Source organism: Scardinius erythrophthalmus, assembly GCF_964197995.2.
Source record: "Scardinius erythrophthalmus genome assembly, chromosome: 3".
Taxonomy (NCBI): domain Eukaryota; kingdom Metazoa; phylum Chordata; class Actinopteri; order Cypriniformes; family Leuciscidae; genus Scardinius; species Scardinius erythrophthalmus.
In genome coordinates, this window is record NC_138223.1 from 44,404,244 (window position 1) to 44,420,400 (window position 16,157).

Here is a 16,157-nt window from a genome sequence, read left to right on the forward strand (position 1 = left end):
ATGTAAATAAGGGTAGTTAGATTGTTTCTTATACACAAAAGTCAGCAACATTTGCTCTTGTAACAGAATGGCTTCACAAAATTATAGATATGTTTGTAAATTTACAATTGAAATAACGAGAAAGAGCATTAATCGTGCAAATTCTCAGATATATGCTACACAATCTCAGCAAACAGTCAAACTAACCATTAAGATTATAGCTGGAAAAAATAAACCGAGCAACAGTAACAAGTGAACATTTAGTTATCTAAGAAAATAAGTTAAGCTTTAAAATGACACAGAACACACAAATAGAAGAAATAATATAATAATAATAAAAAAACACATATAATGTAGATGCTGAAAGTGTCCTCTATTGACTGTATATTCTGGGTTTTCTGGGATAACCTGCTAAGAAAATAACAGAATAAATCTGATCGATGTGATCGGCGCTCTGCTCCTCTCTTCCTGACGCTCTGACATCTACACTTCCGCCTGCGAATTGCGGAAGTAGAACTCGGTGGACAGGCGGTATTAAAGCATTTTTATAAGTAGATTATTCTATTATTTATCAATCATTATTAACATTAAAGACTGTTTAATGACTCTGTAGCGGGCATAAGACACTGTTTGAAGGATTTAAAGGTATGTCATTGTCATTGTTGTATTTGCTTCTGGTTGACGTTTATGACGTCTTTATTGATATTGACCTTTTATTACTGTCATACCTTTTAAGTTAACGTATTACTGGTTTAAAACCGGTCCTCATGTGTGTTAAAATCAGTTTGACATCAATTGAAATTACTCTTACTTCTGTTCACATGTTTTAAAGCCTCAGATGTGTTTTTTTCTGGTTGTGATCCAGTCAAATCTGCTCACCTTTATTTATATAACTCTTTATATATTACATTATTTCAAAGCAGCCTCGCAGTAATATATAAGTCTACTGGATTTGAGTTTGCTGATCTGATTAAGCTTTAAATTAGGCTTTCTTGGCAGGCTTCAGTTTTAATTTCATCCACAGATGTGAGTCTGTCACGTGTGTGTAGAGATAAACACAGTGCTGATGTTCTCTGATCTCCCAGCATGCAGTGCACAGCCTCCTCTCCTCATGAGCTCCCGCAGACGGGCAGCGATCGGGCCAAACTCACCCAGTGTCCCGCCAAGGACTCGTCCTCCATAGACAGCGCCTCTGAGCTGGGCGGCCCCAGAGCACTGACCTTTGACCTGCTGAACATGGTGATCTGCTTCAAGCGGATGGCCATCTTCCTGGAGCCCGTCACAGACACGCTGGAGGTGCTGCGGTTCCTGCTCGGGTGAGACACGGCCCTTACAAATCACACTGACACCTGCACATCTCGCACTGCTTCTGTACTTCAGGAGACTGTATCATGTGACTCTCATCAGAAGGCTTTTGTGTTTGTTCCAGCCAGTTGTGAAACGCATCTCTGAGTTGTTTTTGCTGCTGTGTGTCCCAGTGTTCAGCTCTGATGCTGTGTGTCCCAGTGTTCAGCTCTGATGCTGTGTGTCCCAGTGTTCAGCTCTGATGCTGTGTGTCTCAGTGTTCAGCTCTGATGCTGTGTGTCCCAGTGTTCAGCTCTGATGCTGTGTGTCCCAGTGTTCAGCTCTGATGCTGCTGTGTCCCAGTGTTCAGCTCTGATGCTGTGTGTCCCAGTGTTCAGCTCTGATGCTGTGTGTCCCAGTGTTCAGCTCTGATGCTGCTGTGTGTCCCAGTGTTCAGCTCTGATGCTGCTGTGTGTCCCAGTGTTCAGCTCTGATGCTGTGTGTCCCAGTGTTCAGCTCTGATGCTGTGTGTCCCAGTGTTCAGCTCTGATGCTGCTGTGTCCCAGTGTTCAGCACTGATGCTGTGTGTCCCAGTGTTCAGCTCTGATGCTGTGTGTCTCAGTGTTCAGCTCTGATGCTGTGTGTCCCAGTGTTCAGCTCTGATGCTGCTGTGTCCCAGTGTTCAGCACTGATGCTGTGTGTCCCAGTGTTCAGCTCTGATGCTGTGTGTCCCAGTGTTCAGCACTGATGCTGTGTGTCCCAGTGTTCAGCTCTGATGCTGTGTGTCCCAGTGTTCAGCTCTGATGCTGTGTGTCCCAGTGTTCAGCTCTGATGCTGTGTGTCCCAGTGTTCAGCACTGATGCTGTGTGTCTCAGTGTTCAGCTCTGATGCTGTGTGTCTCAGTGTTCAGCTCTGATGCTGCTGTGTGTCCCAGTGTTCAGCTCTGATGCTGTGTGTCCCAGTGTTCAGCTCTGATGCTGTGTGTCCCAGTGTTCAGCACTGATGCTGTGTGTCCCAGTGTTCAGCTCTGATGCTGTGTGTCCCAGTGTTCAGCTCTGATGCTGTGTGTCCCAGTGTTCAGCTCTGATGCTGTGTGTCCCAGTGTTCAGCTCTGATGCTGCTGTGTATCCCAGTGTTCAGCTCTGATGCTGTGTGTCCCAGTGTTCAGCTCTGATGCTGTGTGTCCCAGTGTTCAGCTCTGATGCTGTGTGTCCCAGTGTTCAGCTCTGATGCTGTGTGTTTTAGGTGGAGGATGCCGCTGTGCTCCCTGTTGATCTGCGTTCTGCTCAACATCCTCTTCCTCACGCTGAGTGAAGGTGAGACACCAGACGGCCGTAAATGACGTGTTCATGTGCACAAATTATAGTTAACCCTATAAAGTCGACTGTATTATAATTAATACATACATTTCTAAGGCCTTTAAATGATCAATGAGAAAACCTGTTGCGCTCAATCTACTACATGCCTTCTGTCGTCCGACTGATGCTTTATATTCTCTAGCAAGTAAATGGTTTTAGTAAAATTGTATAATCGTCCCCCTATTTCAGCTCATGGTGTCTTTTGCTGTGAAATATATAATCAGAATAGGTTTTTATTGCTAGTAATATTTCAAGAAGAACTCCTGAACTGAACCAACTTAGGTTTACTTTATTATCTTTTTTTTTTTATCAAATGTATCAAATATGATCATCAGGCTTTTGAGGACGTTTTTTTTTTTTGTTAATCTCTCAATCAACATTGAATTGCATTACATTATATGTTTTAAAACTACAGAGCTTTGATCATAAAACTATCATTTAATATCATCAGATATAGAGTGACGACTGATATTTATATGCATTTTATGTAAGTCGTCTGTTATACTGTTATAAAGATTAATTTACATTACAAGCGATCAGAAATTCTTCTTACTTTTTGGCGATATAAATATCAGCACCTGCCCCAAATGTCATATTTTTGCTCCGTTTGGGCCTGTGAATAAAGCTGAGGTGTTTTCTCCCTAACATATTCTCACTATATCCGACTATATGAGCCATAAAAACCTGATGTGTCAAATATGATAATCAACGAAAAACAAACTTTTTTATGTCCTTTTATATTCTAAATCTGAAATATTTAATGTCAGGCATTCCAGGATAAAGATGATCTTTAGTTGCTAAACTTCTCCTGCATGTACAATAGATTTATTACATTTCAATGCATTATTAATATAAACATAAAAAACTAAATAAAATGCAGTTGTCAGGACTCAAAGCTGAAAATGTTTTTTGTGATAATATACATATGACTGCATGTCATCAAGCTTATTACACGTCTGCTTTCCAAAACAATAAACAAATGTACATTAAATATAACTTTAAAGGGCACTTATTATGACTCTTTTCACAAGATGTAAAATAAGTCTCTGGTGTCCCCAGAGTGTGTATGTGAAGTTTTAGCTCAAAATACCCAACAGATCATTTTTTACAGCATGTTTAAATTGTCATTTTTTGGGGCTCAGAAAAACGCGCTGTTTTAGTGTGTGCCCTTTAAATGCAAATTAACTGCTGCTGCTGGCCCAGGGGGCGGAGCTTCACGAGCTCGCGCTTCAGTCAGGACAATCTCATCTGATAATATAGAACAGAAACTCTCAGTTGCGGTGTTCATTTCGACTCGGAGTCGGACAATAATGCCCACAGAGCCAGAGAATATATGCTGTATGGACATAGAACAGGTATAGTTTAGTTTAATTACGGTTATAACTTATTTGTCATCTGCTTTTATCCACTATTAAGCCTGCTGTGGCAGATCCTGTCCGAATGATGACCAAAATAAACTGATGAGTTCAGTGAAGTTTATTGTACATCACACAAAAGATGAAGCGTTAGTTTTACTCCAGAGAATCACAGTAAGAGCTTAATAAACACAGTATAAGAAGTGAGCATTAAAGTCTTATCCATAAACTCTCTCTCTCTCCCTTTCATTATCATCAACATACACAGCGAAGGAGGACTCTGTGTCCAGCTCACTCAGGGTGGGGCTATGCTCAACCAATGTGTCACTCAACAGTCGTGGGAGGGGCCTGTGCAATTCTACGTCACATTGCGCCGAATCTGAGAACAGCTCGTTCTGCGACAGTGCTTATGATTTATTGAGATTGTAAAAAAACCACTGGGTGGATTTTTATCATTCTAGGGTGGTTTTGCTCACACACTGCCAACACACATTTATGTTCAAACAACATGTAAAAGTGAATTTTGCATAATAGGTGCCCTTTAAATTATTGTATTAGGTGAGAAGAAAAGGCGTAGAGTGAGAAGTGTAACATGAAACTAGAAGAGCTTTAACAGTCAATTATACAGATTAGCGCTTGTTATATAAACTCAGAATCCTCATGAGAGATGCAGAATAAAGAGAAGATGAAGGCGATGTTCCCTCTGTCTGCAGGCGCGTGGGTCTCTCTGCTGCTGCTGGCGGCCTCTGCTCCGGCTCTGCTGGGATACCTTGGCAACCGTTGCCAGGGCGCGACCAGCGAGATGGCGGTTCAGAAGAAGAAACACCATGCGGTCCAGCGGCGAGACCTGCAGACGGTCCACATGAGCAAACAGGAGGCCATGCTGGAGGTCAAGGGCATGTGAGTGAGCAGGACTGTGGCGTTTGAGTCATGACATCAGCACTGAGACTGAGAGATGAAGGGTTGTGTGTGTGTGTGTGTGTTACAGGCTGAAAGGGATAGACGACGTTTTGACCCAGGCGTGTGTGTGTGCAGAGTCTGTGTATAAAGTGTTTCACTGGGAGAGCCACGCCGTGTCCTCCATGTGAGTATCGCAGAGATGCTCCAGAATCACAAGTTCTGATCTTCCTCTGTGAAAATGTACCATAATCAGAGATGCTGTCAAAATAGTCAATGTTTTGTACTTTATGCCCCTTTTTACAAGATTTAATATGTCTCAGGTGTCTCCAGAATGTGTCTGTGAAGCAAAAACATGCTGTTTTCGTGCATGTATCTTTAAATGCAAATGAGCTGCTGCTCCCTGCCCCCTTTCCAGAAGAGGGCTGTGCCTTTACAGCTCATGCCTAGGATACTCTTGCCAAAAACTAAAACATCTGTTTAGTTTTGTTTATCATCTCGATCGCGGTCACGCTCACATGACATTGCAGTTTTTTAATCATCAGGAAAGTTTTTTATCTGCATGTGCTTTAAAGCCACATCAGTCTAAACGTCTGATAAATGATTTTCTGAGCGCACACAGAGAGCTGGATGTCAGACGGCGCGTCCCCTGAGTTTTAAAGGGTCCCATACGCTGATTTAACGCAGCCGCCATTTTGAAATCGAAAGTGAGGCTCCGGTGGGAAGAACCCCTGAAGTAAAGATAAACAACAATGCCTTGGACTACCAACCTGAAGCTGCTGCCGCCATTTACACTATTGGATGTTAATATCCAATATAGGATATGTATATATTTCATTCCTGCTTCATTTTTTACTTTCTGAATTATATATAAAAAAATTATATAATTTCACTGTATATAGTCTAAAGTATGAAAGAAATATGTACAGTTTTAGAATTGACACAACATCATTAAACACAACAATACGCCATCGCATTCACGACTCTCCTGTGATCAAAGGCGACACTTCTGGTTTTCTTCCCACCGGAGCCTCGCTTTCGATTTCAAAATAACGGCTGCGTGAAATCAGCGTATTATGCCCTTTTATGAAGTCCTGATTTTGTTTTGGTGGTGTACTAGAATATGTTTACATGCTTGATTGTTTTTGATGAAGCATCTCCTACCGAAAAACGAAATGTGCTGTGATTGGTTAGTGCGTGTTTGGGAAATGTCTTCCGTCATGATAAATGTTGTTGTGTGTGTTTGTGTGTGTGTGTAGGTTTTACGGTTCTCTCCTGACTGCACTATTCCTGCTGTGTACGGTCCCGGTGGGTTTGAGTCTGTCTGTGCTCAACAGTGCCCTCTTTCTGTGGAACAGAGACTTCTGCAGAGGTCAGTAAAGCCTCAGGCATGTCAATAGACTCTATGCACGATCGCTTCCACGTTTTGTCTCAGCCCGCCCAGTTACATCCGGTGCTGCGTCGGAACCGTTTTTGCATTCGGTGGAGATAATGGCAAATTACACTCGCTGTTTACAAGAACTTCCAGTGGTTAACGTGAATGATATTAAAGGTGCCCTAGAATGTGAAATTGAATTTATCTTGGCATAGTTAAATAACAAGAGTTCAGTACATGGACATGACATACAGTGAGTCTCAAACACCATAGTTTTCACTTTCTTATTTAAATCTCGTTTTTGAAAAACACCCCTGAAAAACAGGCGAATCTCCACATAACACCGACTGTGACGCAACAGTCGGGATCATTAATATGTACGCCTCTAAAAATTTGCATATGCTAGCCCATGTTCAGTGCCAGGCGGAACTGCACAGCCGAATCATCGGAAGTTCTGCAGGTGAAGAAACAAGCAAGGATCATAGAGAAAATGGCAGATCTATCTATAATCTATCTATAATCGGATACCGCTACAGTTTAATTCGAAGTTGTTAGTTGCTCTGCCCATTTCACCACGGACTGTTTTTCTAACCTGGAACATATATCAAGCAGCCAGGCTTCTCTCAGCATCTCAAACGGACGAAGGGGGCAATTTCAACTAACGTTATATTCCCGCAAGCGGTAAGTAGTGATTTTATTAACGATAATTTACACTGTGTTATCTAGATCCAGCGCGATATTTTTTTTTCCTCGAGAGACATCGTGGCTTGCAAACGAGCGAGCGAAGCATGGCAGTTGCTCAGTGTTTGGATGTACAAATGAACACAAAAGTATTTTTTTAGCTCCTTCATCCGAGCCTCTGGAGAACCAGTGGGTTATGTGAATTTCTCATGTGTAATTGTTCAAGTTCAGACAGATAATCTTTCTCTCAAAGTCGTTCAACACTGTTTATGCATCAGTAAATCGCGTTGCAGTGATAAGATCTTCATTCACGCGATCAACAGGCTGTCATCTGCTCAATGCTGGAATAATCTAAATACTTAAAAAACTTCTCATGATTCGTTAATCCCGATAGCTGTAATAGTAAAAACGCATAAAAGCTGTAATAGTAAAAGTTTTCCAGATAGTTCTACATGTAACGCCAGATATTTCATATGCAAGCATGTCAGCCAATCACAGCAGTGGGCAACAACACTGAAGTCTCACAGCTGACACGCCCCTTCAAACAGAGTGTTCAAATCAGTGGATGAAATTAGGCAAGGAAATATGCTTTTTATTTCTAAATTATAACAAATTTTGATCTAAAAAACATACTAACATTATAAGGGCACCCCAGGAAACATTATAAAATAATAAAATAATCCATTCTACGGCACCTTTAACAATATTGTGAGGCAGTTAGCTGTCACATCTAACACCGTGTCCTAACTACACGCGACGCGATAAGATTCCAGCGACAGGCAGTGTGTCTGTCCACACTAGACGCGACGCGACTGTGAGACGCCACAACGTCAATCAAAAATCACAGCCAATCAGAACAGCGTGTGGGCGGAGTCTCGCGGCAAGTGCACAGCACTAGAGTAATCTTGACGGCACTCGCAAGAAAATGGATAAGTAGCTACATAATCAAATTCACAAATATTACACCATTTAAAAAATACATAGGCTACTGAGTTACTAAAACAATCTTTGTCAAAGAATACACTTGTTTGTTCACAGTTTTAACGTTCTTGTTTCCATTTGTTTAATTTCAAGATCTGAGGTGAATTATCCATTGTTGCTTTTACAGCTACAAAGCTGGAGCAGTAAATGATATTCAAAGTCACATTGCATGCTTTTAACATTAAATAAAGCACATAAACTGTACCTGAGATTATCATTGCCACACTTTGTGTTTGTTGTTCCAGTGCGACGTCGCAGAAAAATAGAAACCGTTTCTAAATTAGAATCGTCGCGTGTCGCCGTCGCGGCTGGATAGGACAAAAACTCTGATTAAAATGGAAAAGATACCTTTTATCGCGTGTCGCGATGCGTGTAGTTAGGACACGGTGTAAGAGTAAGAAAGAGAAGGGCTTTAAATTATACATTTCGAGCTACATCGACAACTTCGAGGGTGAGTATTCTCTCATATCATGTGAAATCCGACTAGCGAATCCATTTCTAAAATCGTGCATAGAGCGTATACAAAACATTTGGTAATGTGGTCTCTTGTCTGAGTGGCCGTTTCTTGACCAGAGGAAGCTGCAGTGTGGACCAGACGTTACACTGATAGTCAAATATAAATGAATACATACACATTACACATCAGTATTTTTATTCAGTTTCATTAAGCTAGACATCTTCACCTAATTTCCTTTCTCTCCCTCTAGTTCTTCTGGAGCTGAAGGAGTTTGTTCACCCGAGTCGGATCGAGACTATGGAGGAAACCGAACCATGTGACCCAGATCAGGCAATCCTGCTGGAACGCACGCCCACTCCATCCAGTGTGGAGGTGAAAACATACACGCTTGCTACAACTGTAAAACACATCTGGATGGCAGATTATTTTGTGTCTGTGCTACTGCGTCCAGATGTCCATTTAGAGTCCAGATTGACTTATTCTGTGATTGTACTTCCTGTTCAGGATCTTTCACCCGGCAACATAGAAGAGGCAGAGGAGGCGGAGCCTGACGATGAGTTTAAAGACGCTATAGAGGTCAGGAAAATATCTATCTATCTGTCTGTCTGTCTATCTTCTTTCTTTCTATCATCTATCTATGTCTGTCTGTCTATCTGTGTCTATCTATATATCTATCTACCTATCTATCCTCTATCTATCTATCTATCTATGTCTGTCTATCTGTCTGTCTATCTGTGTCTGTCTATCTATCTATCTGTCTGTCTATCTATCTATCTATCTATCTATCTATCTATCTATCTATCTATCTATCTATCTATCTATCTATCTATCTATCTATCTATCCTCTGTCTGTCTCTGACAGTGAGTTTAAAGATGCCATAGAGGTCAAGAAAACATCTATCTGTCTATCTATCAATCTATCTATCCTCTGTCTATCCATCTATCTGTGTCTATCTATCTATCTATCTATCTATCTATCTATCTATCTATCTATCTATCTATCTATCTATCTATCTGTCTGTCTGTCTGTCTGTCTGTCTGTCTGTCTGTCTCTGACAGTGAGTTTAAAGATGCCATAGAGGTCAGGAAAACATCTGTCTATCTATCTGTGTCTGTCTGTCTGTCTATCTATCTATGTTTCTTGGTCTGTCTTTCTATCTGTCTCTCTTTTTTCTGCTTCTGACATGTTTTCCTATTTCTGCTGTTTGCCTACTCAAGGAATCTCAGCTTGTGTTGCCGGTAAGTAGCTCCCTCTAGTGGTGTGGAGACCTATAGCATTAACATAGACTGTGTGCAAATAGGCTTTATGCCCAGCTCCACTACTTCCTGAACTTAAGACAGCTCCTTTGTTTCCTGTCTGCCATTATTGGACAAACTGATTAATCCAGGTGTGCCTGACCTCAGTAACAATAATCAGACACACCTGGATTAATCAGTTTGTCCAATAATGGCAGACAGGAAACAAAGGAGCTGGCTGAAGTTCAGGAAGTAGTGGAGCTGGGCATAAGGCCTATTGTGGTGTGTGTGTGTGTGTGTGTGTGTGTGTGTGTGTGTGTGTGTGTGTGTGTGTGTGTGTGTGTGTGTGTGTGTGTGTGTGTGTGTGTGTGTGTGTGTGTGTGTGTGTGTGTGTGTGTGTGTGTGTGTGAACATAAGTGTAGACATGAGCCTTATCATTAACCAAGCAGATTTAGTTGTGTAGTGTGTGTATGTGTACATGCCTGACCTCTGACCTCTACTCTGCTCTCCAAGGAAACTCCTCTGGCTTTAGTGGTGGTGAGTAATAGAGTAACTGAGAGCATTTTGTGTTTGAGTAAATCCTCAGTTGCTCTAAGCGAGTAAAGGAACAGCCTGGTCTGAACTGTCTTTGTGTGTGTGTTAGTGCTGGGCGGTTTGACCAAAAATCAACATCACGGTTTTTTTCTAAATTATACCGGTTTCACGGTTTTTACCGGTTTTTTTTTTTTTTTTCAAGCATGATGGGTGTTAACCACATTTTCTACTGAGTGAGAGAGGAAATACTGCAGTAGATTTACTTATAATGCCCTATTTTATTGTCATGAGTGAATATTATAGAAAAAATCCACACTAATATTAATAATACAGGTTTGCAAGGCTGTTTACAAAGAGGTGCCAGCAGGACGCGCTTTAGGAGCGGCAGAAACAGTGGTTTCCCCGGTAACGGCTGTACACAAAGCAGCAACGCTCATAAACACTGCTTTATCAGGAAAGATAAAGAAAGATTCAATCGTAATAACAAAGAAACTTTTCTAAAGACCGTCAGTTCACTTCAGATACGTTAATACAGTATAAAAACACGCGCGCCGCGAGAAAAAAGACACTCTCACCCCCACACGTCTCGTGCCCATTCTAGTCAATGCTTGTGTTTCAGATCGAAGCTTCCCAGAAGCGGCTCTCCGCGCCGCTTCGCTAAATATAGGCGCCTAGTCTATTTTGACGCACCGCGTGGAGGACGGAATAAAACCTTGTCGCAGCTGTAATGCGCCGCAGACGTGTGTTGTAAATGAGGGGTGAGACTGTGTCGCGCAGCGCCGCGTTCCGATTAAAGCGACATACACCGGTATTGCGGTATATTAAAAATTCATATCGTAACAAAAATAAACACCGGTATTCGGTATGAACCGGTAAACCGCCCAGCACTAGTGTGTGTGCATGTTTTTGCATCAGTGTAAATACTCTGAATGCATGTGGACATGTTTATGTATGTAAGATGTGGATATTAGTGTATGATTGTTAGATTTTAGTCTGCCAATGTAGGGTGCATCTCACAAAACCTGTCAAGAAATGTCATACTTCACCATAAAATTACAATAAAAATAAATAAATAATAATATATGTATTTTTTTTGCTTAACAAAAACTATGCACTTTTTTTAAGGACCAATAGTGTATTTGACATTATTTTCGTGATAATTATGCATATTTTGTTTTTGGTATTTTTCGTTTCCTTTAAGCAGAATATAATTGATTTAATTTTGATTATGTGGTGAAATGTGACCTGGAATTGTGTTTGTGAGATTTACCTGTATGTCTTGACTAAGAGTTCAGTTGTGAATTTAAATTCAGATGCATCTCATTTAACTCATGAACTCCAAATACATTTACATTTAATCGTTTAGCAGACGCTTTTATCCAATGCGACTTACAAATGAGGAGAACAGTAGAAGCAATCAAATCAACAATACGGCAACAGTATGTAAGTGCTGTAAATAAGTTAATAGAATAGAAATAAAAGAGAATAGTAAGAGTCAGAGTTAATGGGTCAAGTGTTGACTTGATGAAACGTGAAGTGGACCATGACAAATCCAGACCTAATTCTTTTTAAAGAATAAAAATGTAATGTATTTTGTAATAAGGGTCATGACTGTTGTAAAAGTGTCCGGCCCGTGTTTTGAATGTAGGTGTGGCGTGTACCCTATTTGCTACCAAAGATTCGGAGATGGAGAGTCCGTAAGGTGCCCATACACACGCCTGTCAATCATGATCTCTAGGTGTCCTGACTTCTAACCACACTCCCCTCATGCCTTTATTCATTTCGGTGGCTTCTATTAACAGTGATGTCACAGGAAATGGTTACTTGGTGACACTTTCTTCAGGTTCAGGTTAAGGTTGATTAATACACTATTTCTTTTGTGAGGTTCAAACTCATGCTGAAAATATTTGGGAATGTCCACTAACAATCATAGTGAGGAGTTGGGCTGATTTATTGGCATTAATTTGGCATCTGAATTGAGCAATTGACCTGAAATGTGCCCAACGTTCACTAGAGCCTGTGTTTGGAGGGCTTGTGGTGTTATAATGGTGTTAAGTGCTGTAGGGCACAGAAATCTGAGACCTCTCGCCAGTCATCGGATGACTGAAAGAAGTGAAGCTCAGCAGCAACAAACATGGGGTCAGATTTACAGGAGTCGCCACATGTGCCGCTTCAAGCGGAGGGGTTCATCTGTTTGTAATGACTTGAGTAAATCTGATCTCTAAACCCAGAGCCCTCTACATACAGAGCAGAACTAACACCGAGAGAAAACCTTCACACGAGGACAAGGAGCCGTCAAAAGTAAAGGGCACTGATTTATGTATGTGGGTCAATGACACATCAAAGAATTATCTGGGTTAAAACTCATTCATGTTCATATTGTTTTTGGAAACATTTTCTATTAATGTTTTGAATATATTGTGAATCATGAATCCATGTGTTCTTGGGTCATGCTATTTAATGTGCAAATGATAAAAAGGTCCAATTGACCGAAATATATTTTTATCATTTACTCGACCTCATGTTGTTCCAAACCCCTAAGACTTTCATTCAACTTCAGAGGACAAATTAAGATATTTTTGATGAGTTTGATAGATTTCTGTCACTCCATTGACAGTCTGTGCAACTACCACTTTAACGTTTCAGAAAGATAGTAAAGACATCATTAAAATAATCCATATGACTCCAGTGGTTTAACCTCACTTGCGTTGGAGATTAATATTTTGTAAATAAAGTGGAAAATTATGGGGGGTTTTCACATACAAAACACTTGTGTCGCTTCATAAAATTGAGGTTAAACCGCTGGAGTCACATGTTTTACTTTAATGATGTCTTTACTACCTTTCTGGGGCTTGAAAGTGGTAGTTGTGTAGCCTGTCAATGGTGGGACAGAAACTCTCAGATTTCATCAAAAAGATCTTCATTTGTGTTCTGAAGATGAATGAAAGTCTTACGGGTTTGAAAAGACATGAGGGAGAGTAATTAATGACAGAAATGTCATTATTGGGTGAATTGTTGTGCGATTCATTGCGAAAATTAATGGAAACACCTTAAAATGTCTCGAATCAATTCGATATACCAATTTGATTGCAAAACAGCATGTAACGTCATTACGTACAGGTTTTTATTCACATTAAAGCCGTTGGATGGAAACACACTTTCACCAGCTTTATTTGCATGAGTTTTTTTACCCGAACATCAAATAATTCGATTGACAAGTGGATGGAAACTTAGTAATTGACTGTTTTAAGACTTTTTGACCAACAAAAAAATATATAAATTTAAAGAATGATCATTGTAAAAGATGAGCATTCAGATGATTATTTAACTAATCCGTCTGGTCAAAAAATAAACAACATTGACCCATATATATATTTGTGATAAATGTCAGTGTCAGAATTGTGGTATTTTGAAAGGTTGTGTGCAGGTTTTGTCATGCGAAGGACAAGTGGAAGATCTTTTGGTGTCGAGCTGAGCATGAGAGCTAATGGGTTCAGATCTGTCTCTTCTCATCTCTACACAAGTTGAATATTATGATTCATTTATCTCTGTGTATATGCGTTTATTTCCGGTAGGATGACGAGGACGTGTCTTCTGTTGTTCCTGAGTTTGACACCATCTCTGATAACGGGTTGTTGAGCAGAAACGAGCCCATCCGCAGTAAAGTGTCCAAACTTACTGAAAAACTGCGCAAGCGGGTCCCTACCAACGCCACCGGTTACTATGGATCTCTTTAAACTTTGTTTTTCACCTTCTTTATGTGAAAAAGAAACTACACCCTTTTGAATTCTATGGTTTTACGTATCAGAAGATAATAAAAATCATCTGGACGTTAGCAGGTCTTAAAATTAAGTAAATACAACCTCAGATGAACAACAAGACATGACATATTACACTGTCAATATATACTTAACAAAAATAAAGCTCAATGCTTCAGTTCATTGAGGTTTGCGGGCACTTGTTTACGCACAGCTTCTCTCAAGGTCCCACCACAGCATTTCAATCAGGTTTAGGTCTGGATTTGTAACACCCTGATTATTTTATTTTTCAGACCTTCTGTTGGAGATTTTCTGGTGTTCTTGGGATCATTGTCCTGTTGCATGACCCAGTTTTAGCCAAGCTTTAGCTGTCGGGACAGATGGCCTTACATTGGTCTGTAATATGTCATGTGTTGAGGTTGTATTTACCTAATTTCAACCAGATGATACTTTATTATGTCCTGATACGTAAAGCCATATAATTCAAAAGGGTGTCGTTTCTTCTTTACATGACTGTATCTCTCGTTATAACCGTATTGTCTTTTGTCCTTCCTCAGGAAACTGTTTCCAGTGCAATTCAGCGTTTTCTGTTTTAAAGAAAAGGGTATGGCATCTGATCCTCGTTCTGTTGAACATCCTTTCCCATTTCAACTGTGTGTGATGTTGTGTCACTGATAACCAATTTATTCTTCTAGAGAAACTGCAGTAACTGTGGTGCCAGTTGTTGTTCCCGCTGTTGCTCGTATAAAGTGTTCAAATCCAGTATGGGCGCCACAGGTATGAGTGGAATCTGTGAATTTGGCAAAGAATGTTTTATTTAAGACGATTTTACACTGTGCTTTTTCTTTCTCTGAATCTTTAGCTCCTGAAGCCCAAAGAGAGACTGTGTTCGTTTGTTCTATGTGCAATACTTTCCTCAGCACCAAGTAGGATTGGTCATCATCCTGAAAAAAATCTTTCACCTTTGCAATCCTGAAAGAGAAACTAGGGTTGGGCCACAAGATGGCTGCTTCAGTGATTGTTGATTTCCTTCGCTCTATGTGGAGCATTTCACAGGGAGAACCAGCTTATGTTACGTTTTCGGTTTCTTCAACACTCTTCCTGAGGTTCCTCAGAGATTTATTTTGTCTGTTCACAATTCGTGACCCCTTACCTTTGCGTTGAATATGCTGCTTTCCCCAGTCAACTCTAATATATCAAGATTGGTTGGTTTACTTGTGACCTAACCTTGCTGTGTTATCAGATGCTGTAGTTTCATCAACACTTATTATAACGTCACTTTCCAGAACTTGAGCCCTGGTGGGAAATCAGGTTAATATCCAGGATCCTGTTCATCTATGACACCACATAAACAAGACCATGTAAACGATGTTGGTCATTTTTATCATTGCATTGGATGGCAAAAGCAATGGATCTGAGCATTTTGGAAGATTTATGTTGTTTCACGTACTGTAAAATCTGATTAGTTGAGTTGACATCAATGGTTTATGAAGAAAATACATTTTATTTCTCTCATAAACCTGTTGACTTAACTTCTGTTACGATTCGTAAACCTTCTGCTAGCTGCTTACCTGCTTTAACCCATGATTGTTGATTATATAATTTATTTGTGTTTTGTTTTTTGTTTGTTTTTATCTGGAAAAAAATTATTAAAAATGTCAATTTTATAAATGTATCTTTGTTTTTTGGGAAATCATCAGTAACCATTTATAATAATCAAAATAATGCTACCATATTAGTCTATCAGCAAATAACTCTTCAATAACTCTCCTCTTCACATTGTTATTGAAAGAATGAGCGATGTTCGTTGTTTTATTTTTCCGTCTGATTGTTTTAAAGCCATGGTTGAATGTAAACCCAGAGTATTAACGGTTATAGAGCTATGAATGTCCTACTACTGCTGTTTAAACATAAATTCAAATCTTGCTGGGTAAGTTATCCATAATACAACGCCATTTGTTTCCTTGGTTGAATCTACTGTTACAGTAATAAAAAATCTGAATATAAGTTTTGCTGTGTGGAGTTTCATTGAGGAAGTTTTACCAAATCCTAAAAGTTGTTGAGATTCTTCTCGCGCAACCAAAACAGTGTTTTGCCGCCTTTTGCACAGTTATCTAACCGCCATTTATTTTAAAAGACATTATGGCACTGTTTCTATGGTTACCTCCTCAGGCGAACGCAACTTCTCCTAGTGAGCGTCTGTTGGTGAACTCTGACAAGTTTATATTGTAGCTTAATCTTTGTGATTTCTGAAGAGGCTGT

The 16,157-nt window shown here is 40.1% G+C and overlaps 1 protein-coding gene across 5 annotated transcripts; it reads left to right on the forward strand.

Moving 5' to 3' along the window:
- Nucleotides 1-441: 441 nt before the first annotated feature.
- On the forward strand, nt 442-15,900 carry zfyve27 (zinc finger, FYVE domain containing 27). 5 transcript variants are annotated; one of them, XM_081361527.1, is made up of 15 exons: nt 450-624; nt 1,065-1,295; nt 2,509-2,579; nt 4,690-4,876; nt 4,965-5,060; nt 6,133-6,245; nt 8,618-8,739; nt 8,872-8,943; nt 9,586-9,606; nt 10,117-10,140; nt 11,786-11,839; nt 13,713-13,854; nt 14,453-14,499; nt 14,591-14,672; nt 14,758-15,900. In XM_081361527.1, exons 2-15 carry the CDS (start codon nt 1,066-1,068, stop codon nt 14,823-14,825), a joined length of 1,329 nt encoding a protein of 442 aa, XP_081217653.1. In that variant the 5' UTR covers nt 450-624; nt 1,065; the 3' UTR covers nt 14,826-15,900. The 5 variants fall into 5 exon arrangements, with proteins under 5 accessions (XP_081217654.1, XP_081217653.1, XP_081217655.1 ...); XM_081361529.1 differs by lacking the exon at nt 11,786-11,839; XM_081361528.1 differs by lacking the exons at nt 9,586-9,606; nt 10,117-10,140 and having other exon boundaries at nt 442-624.
- The last annotated feature ends 257 nt before the right edge of the window (nt 15,901-16,157 follow it).

Bases quoted from the DNA above. Each gene is read 5' to 3' on its own strand.
- zfyve27 (XM_081361527.1), top strand. From the start codon at position 1,066: ATGCAGTGCACAGCCTCCTCTCCTCATGAGCTCCCGCAGACGGGCAGC. The intron at 4,877-4,964 runs GTGAGTGAGCAG...TGTGTGTTACAG, and splicing joins ATGCTGGAGGTCAAGGGCAT to GCTGAAAGGGATAGACGACG. The intron at 14,673-14,757 runs GTATGAGTGGAA...CTGAATCTTTAG, and splicing joins ATCCAGTATGGGCGCCACAG to CTCCTGAAGCCCAAAGAGAG.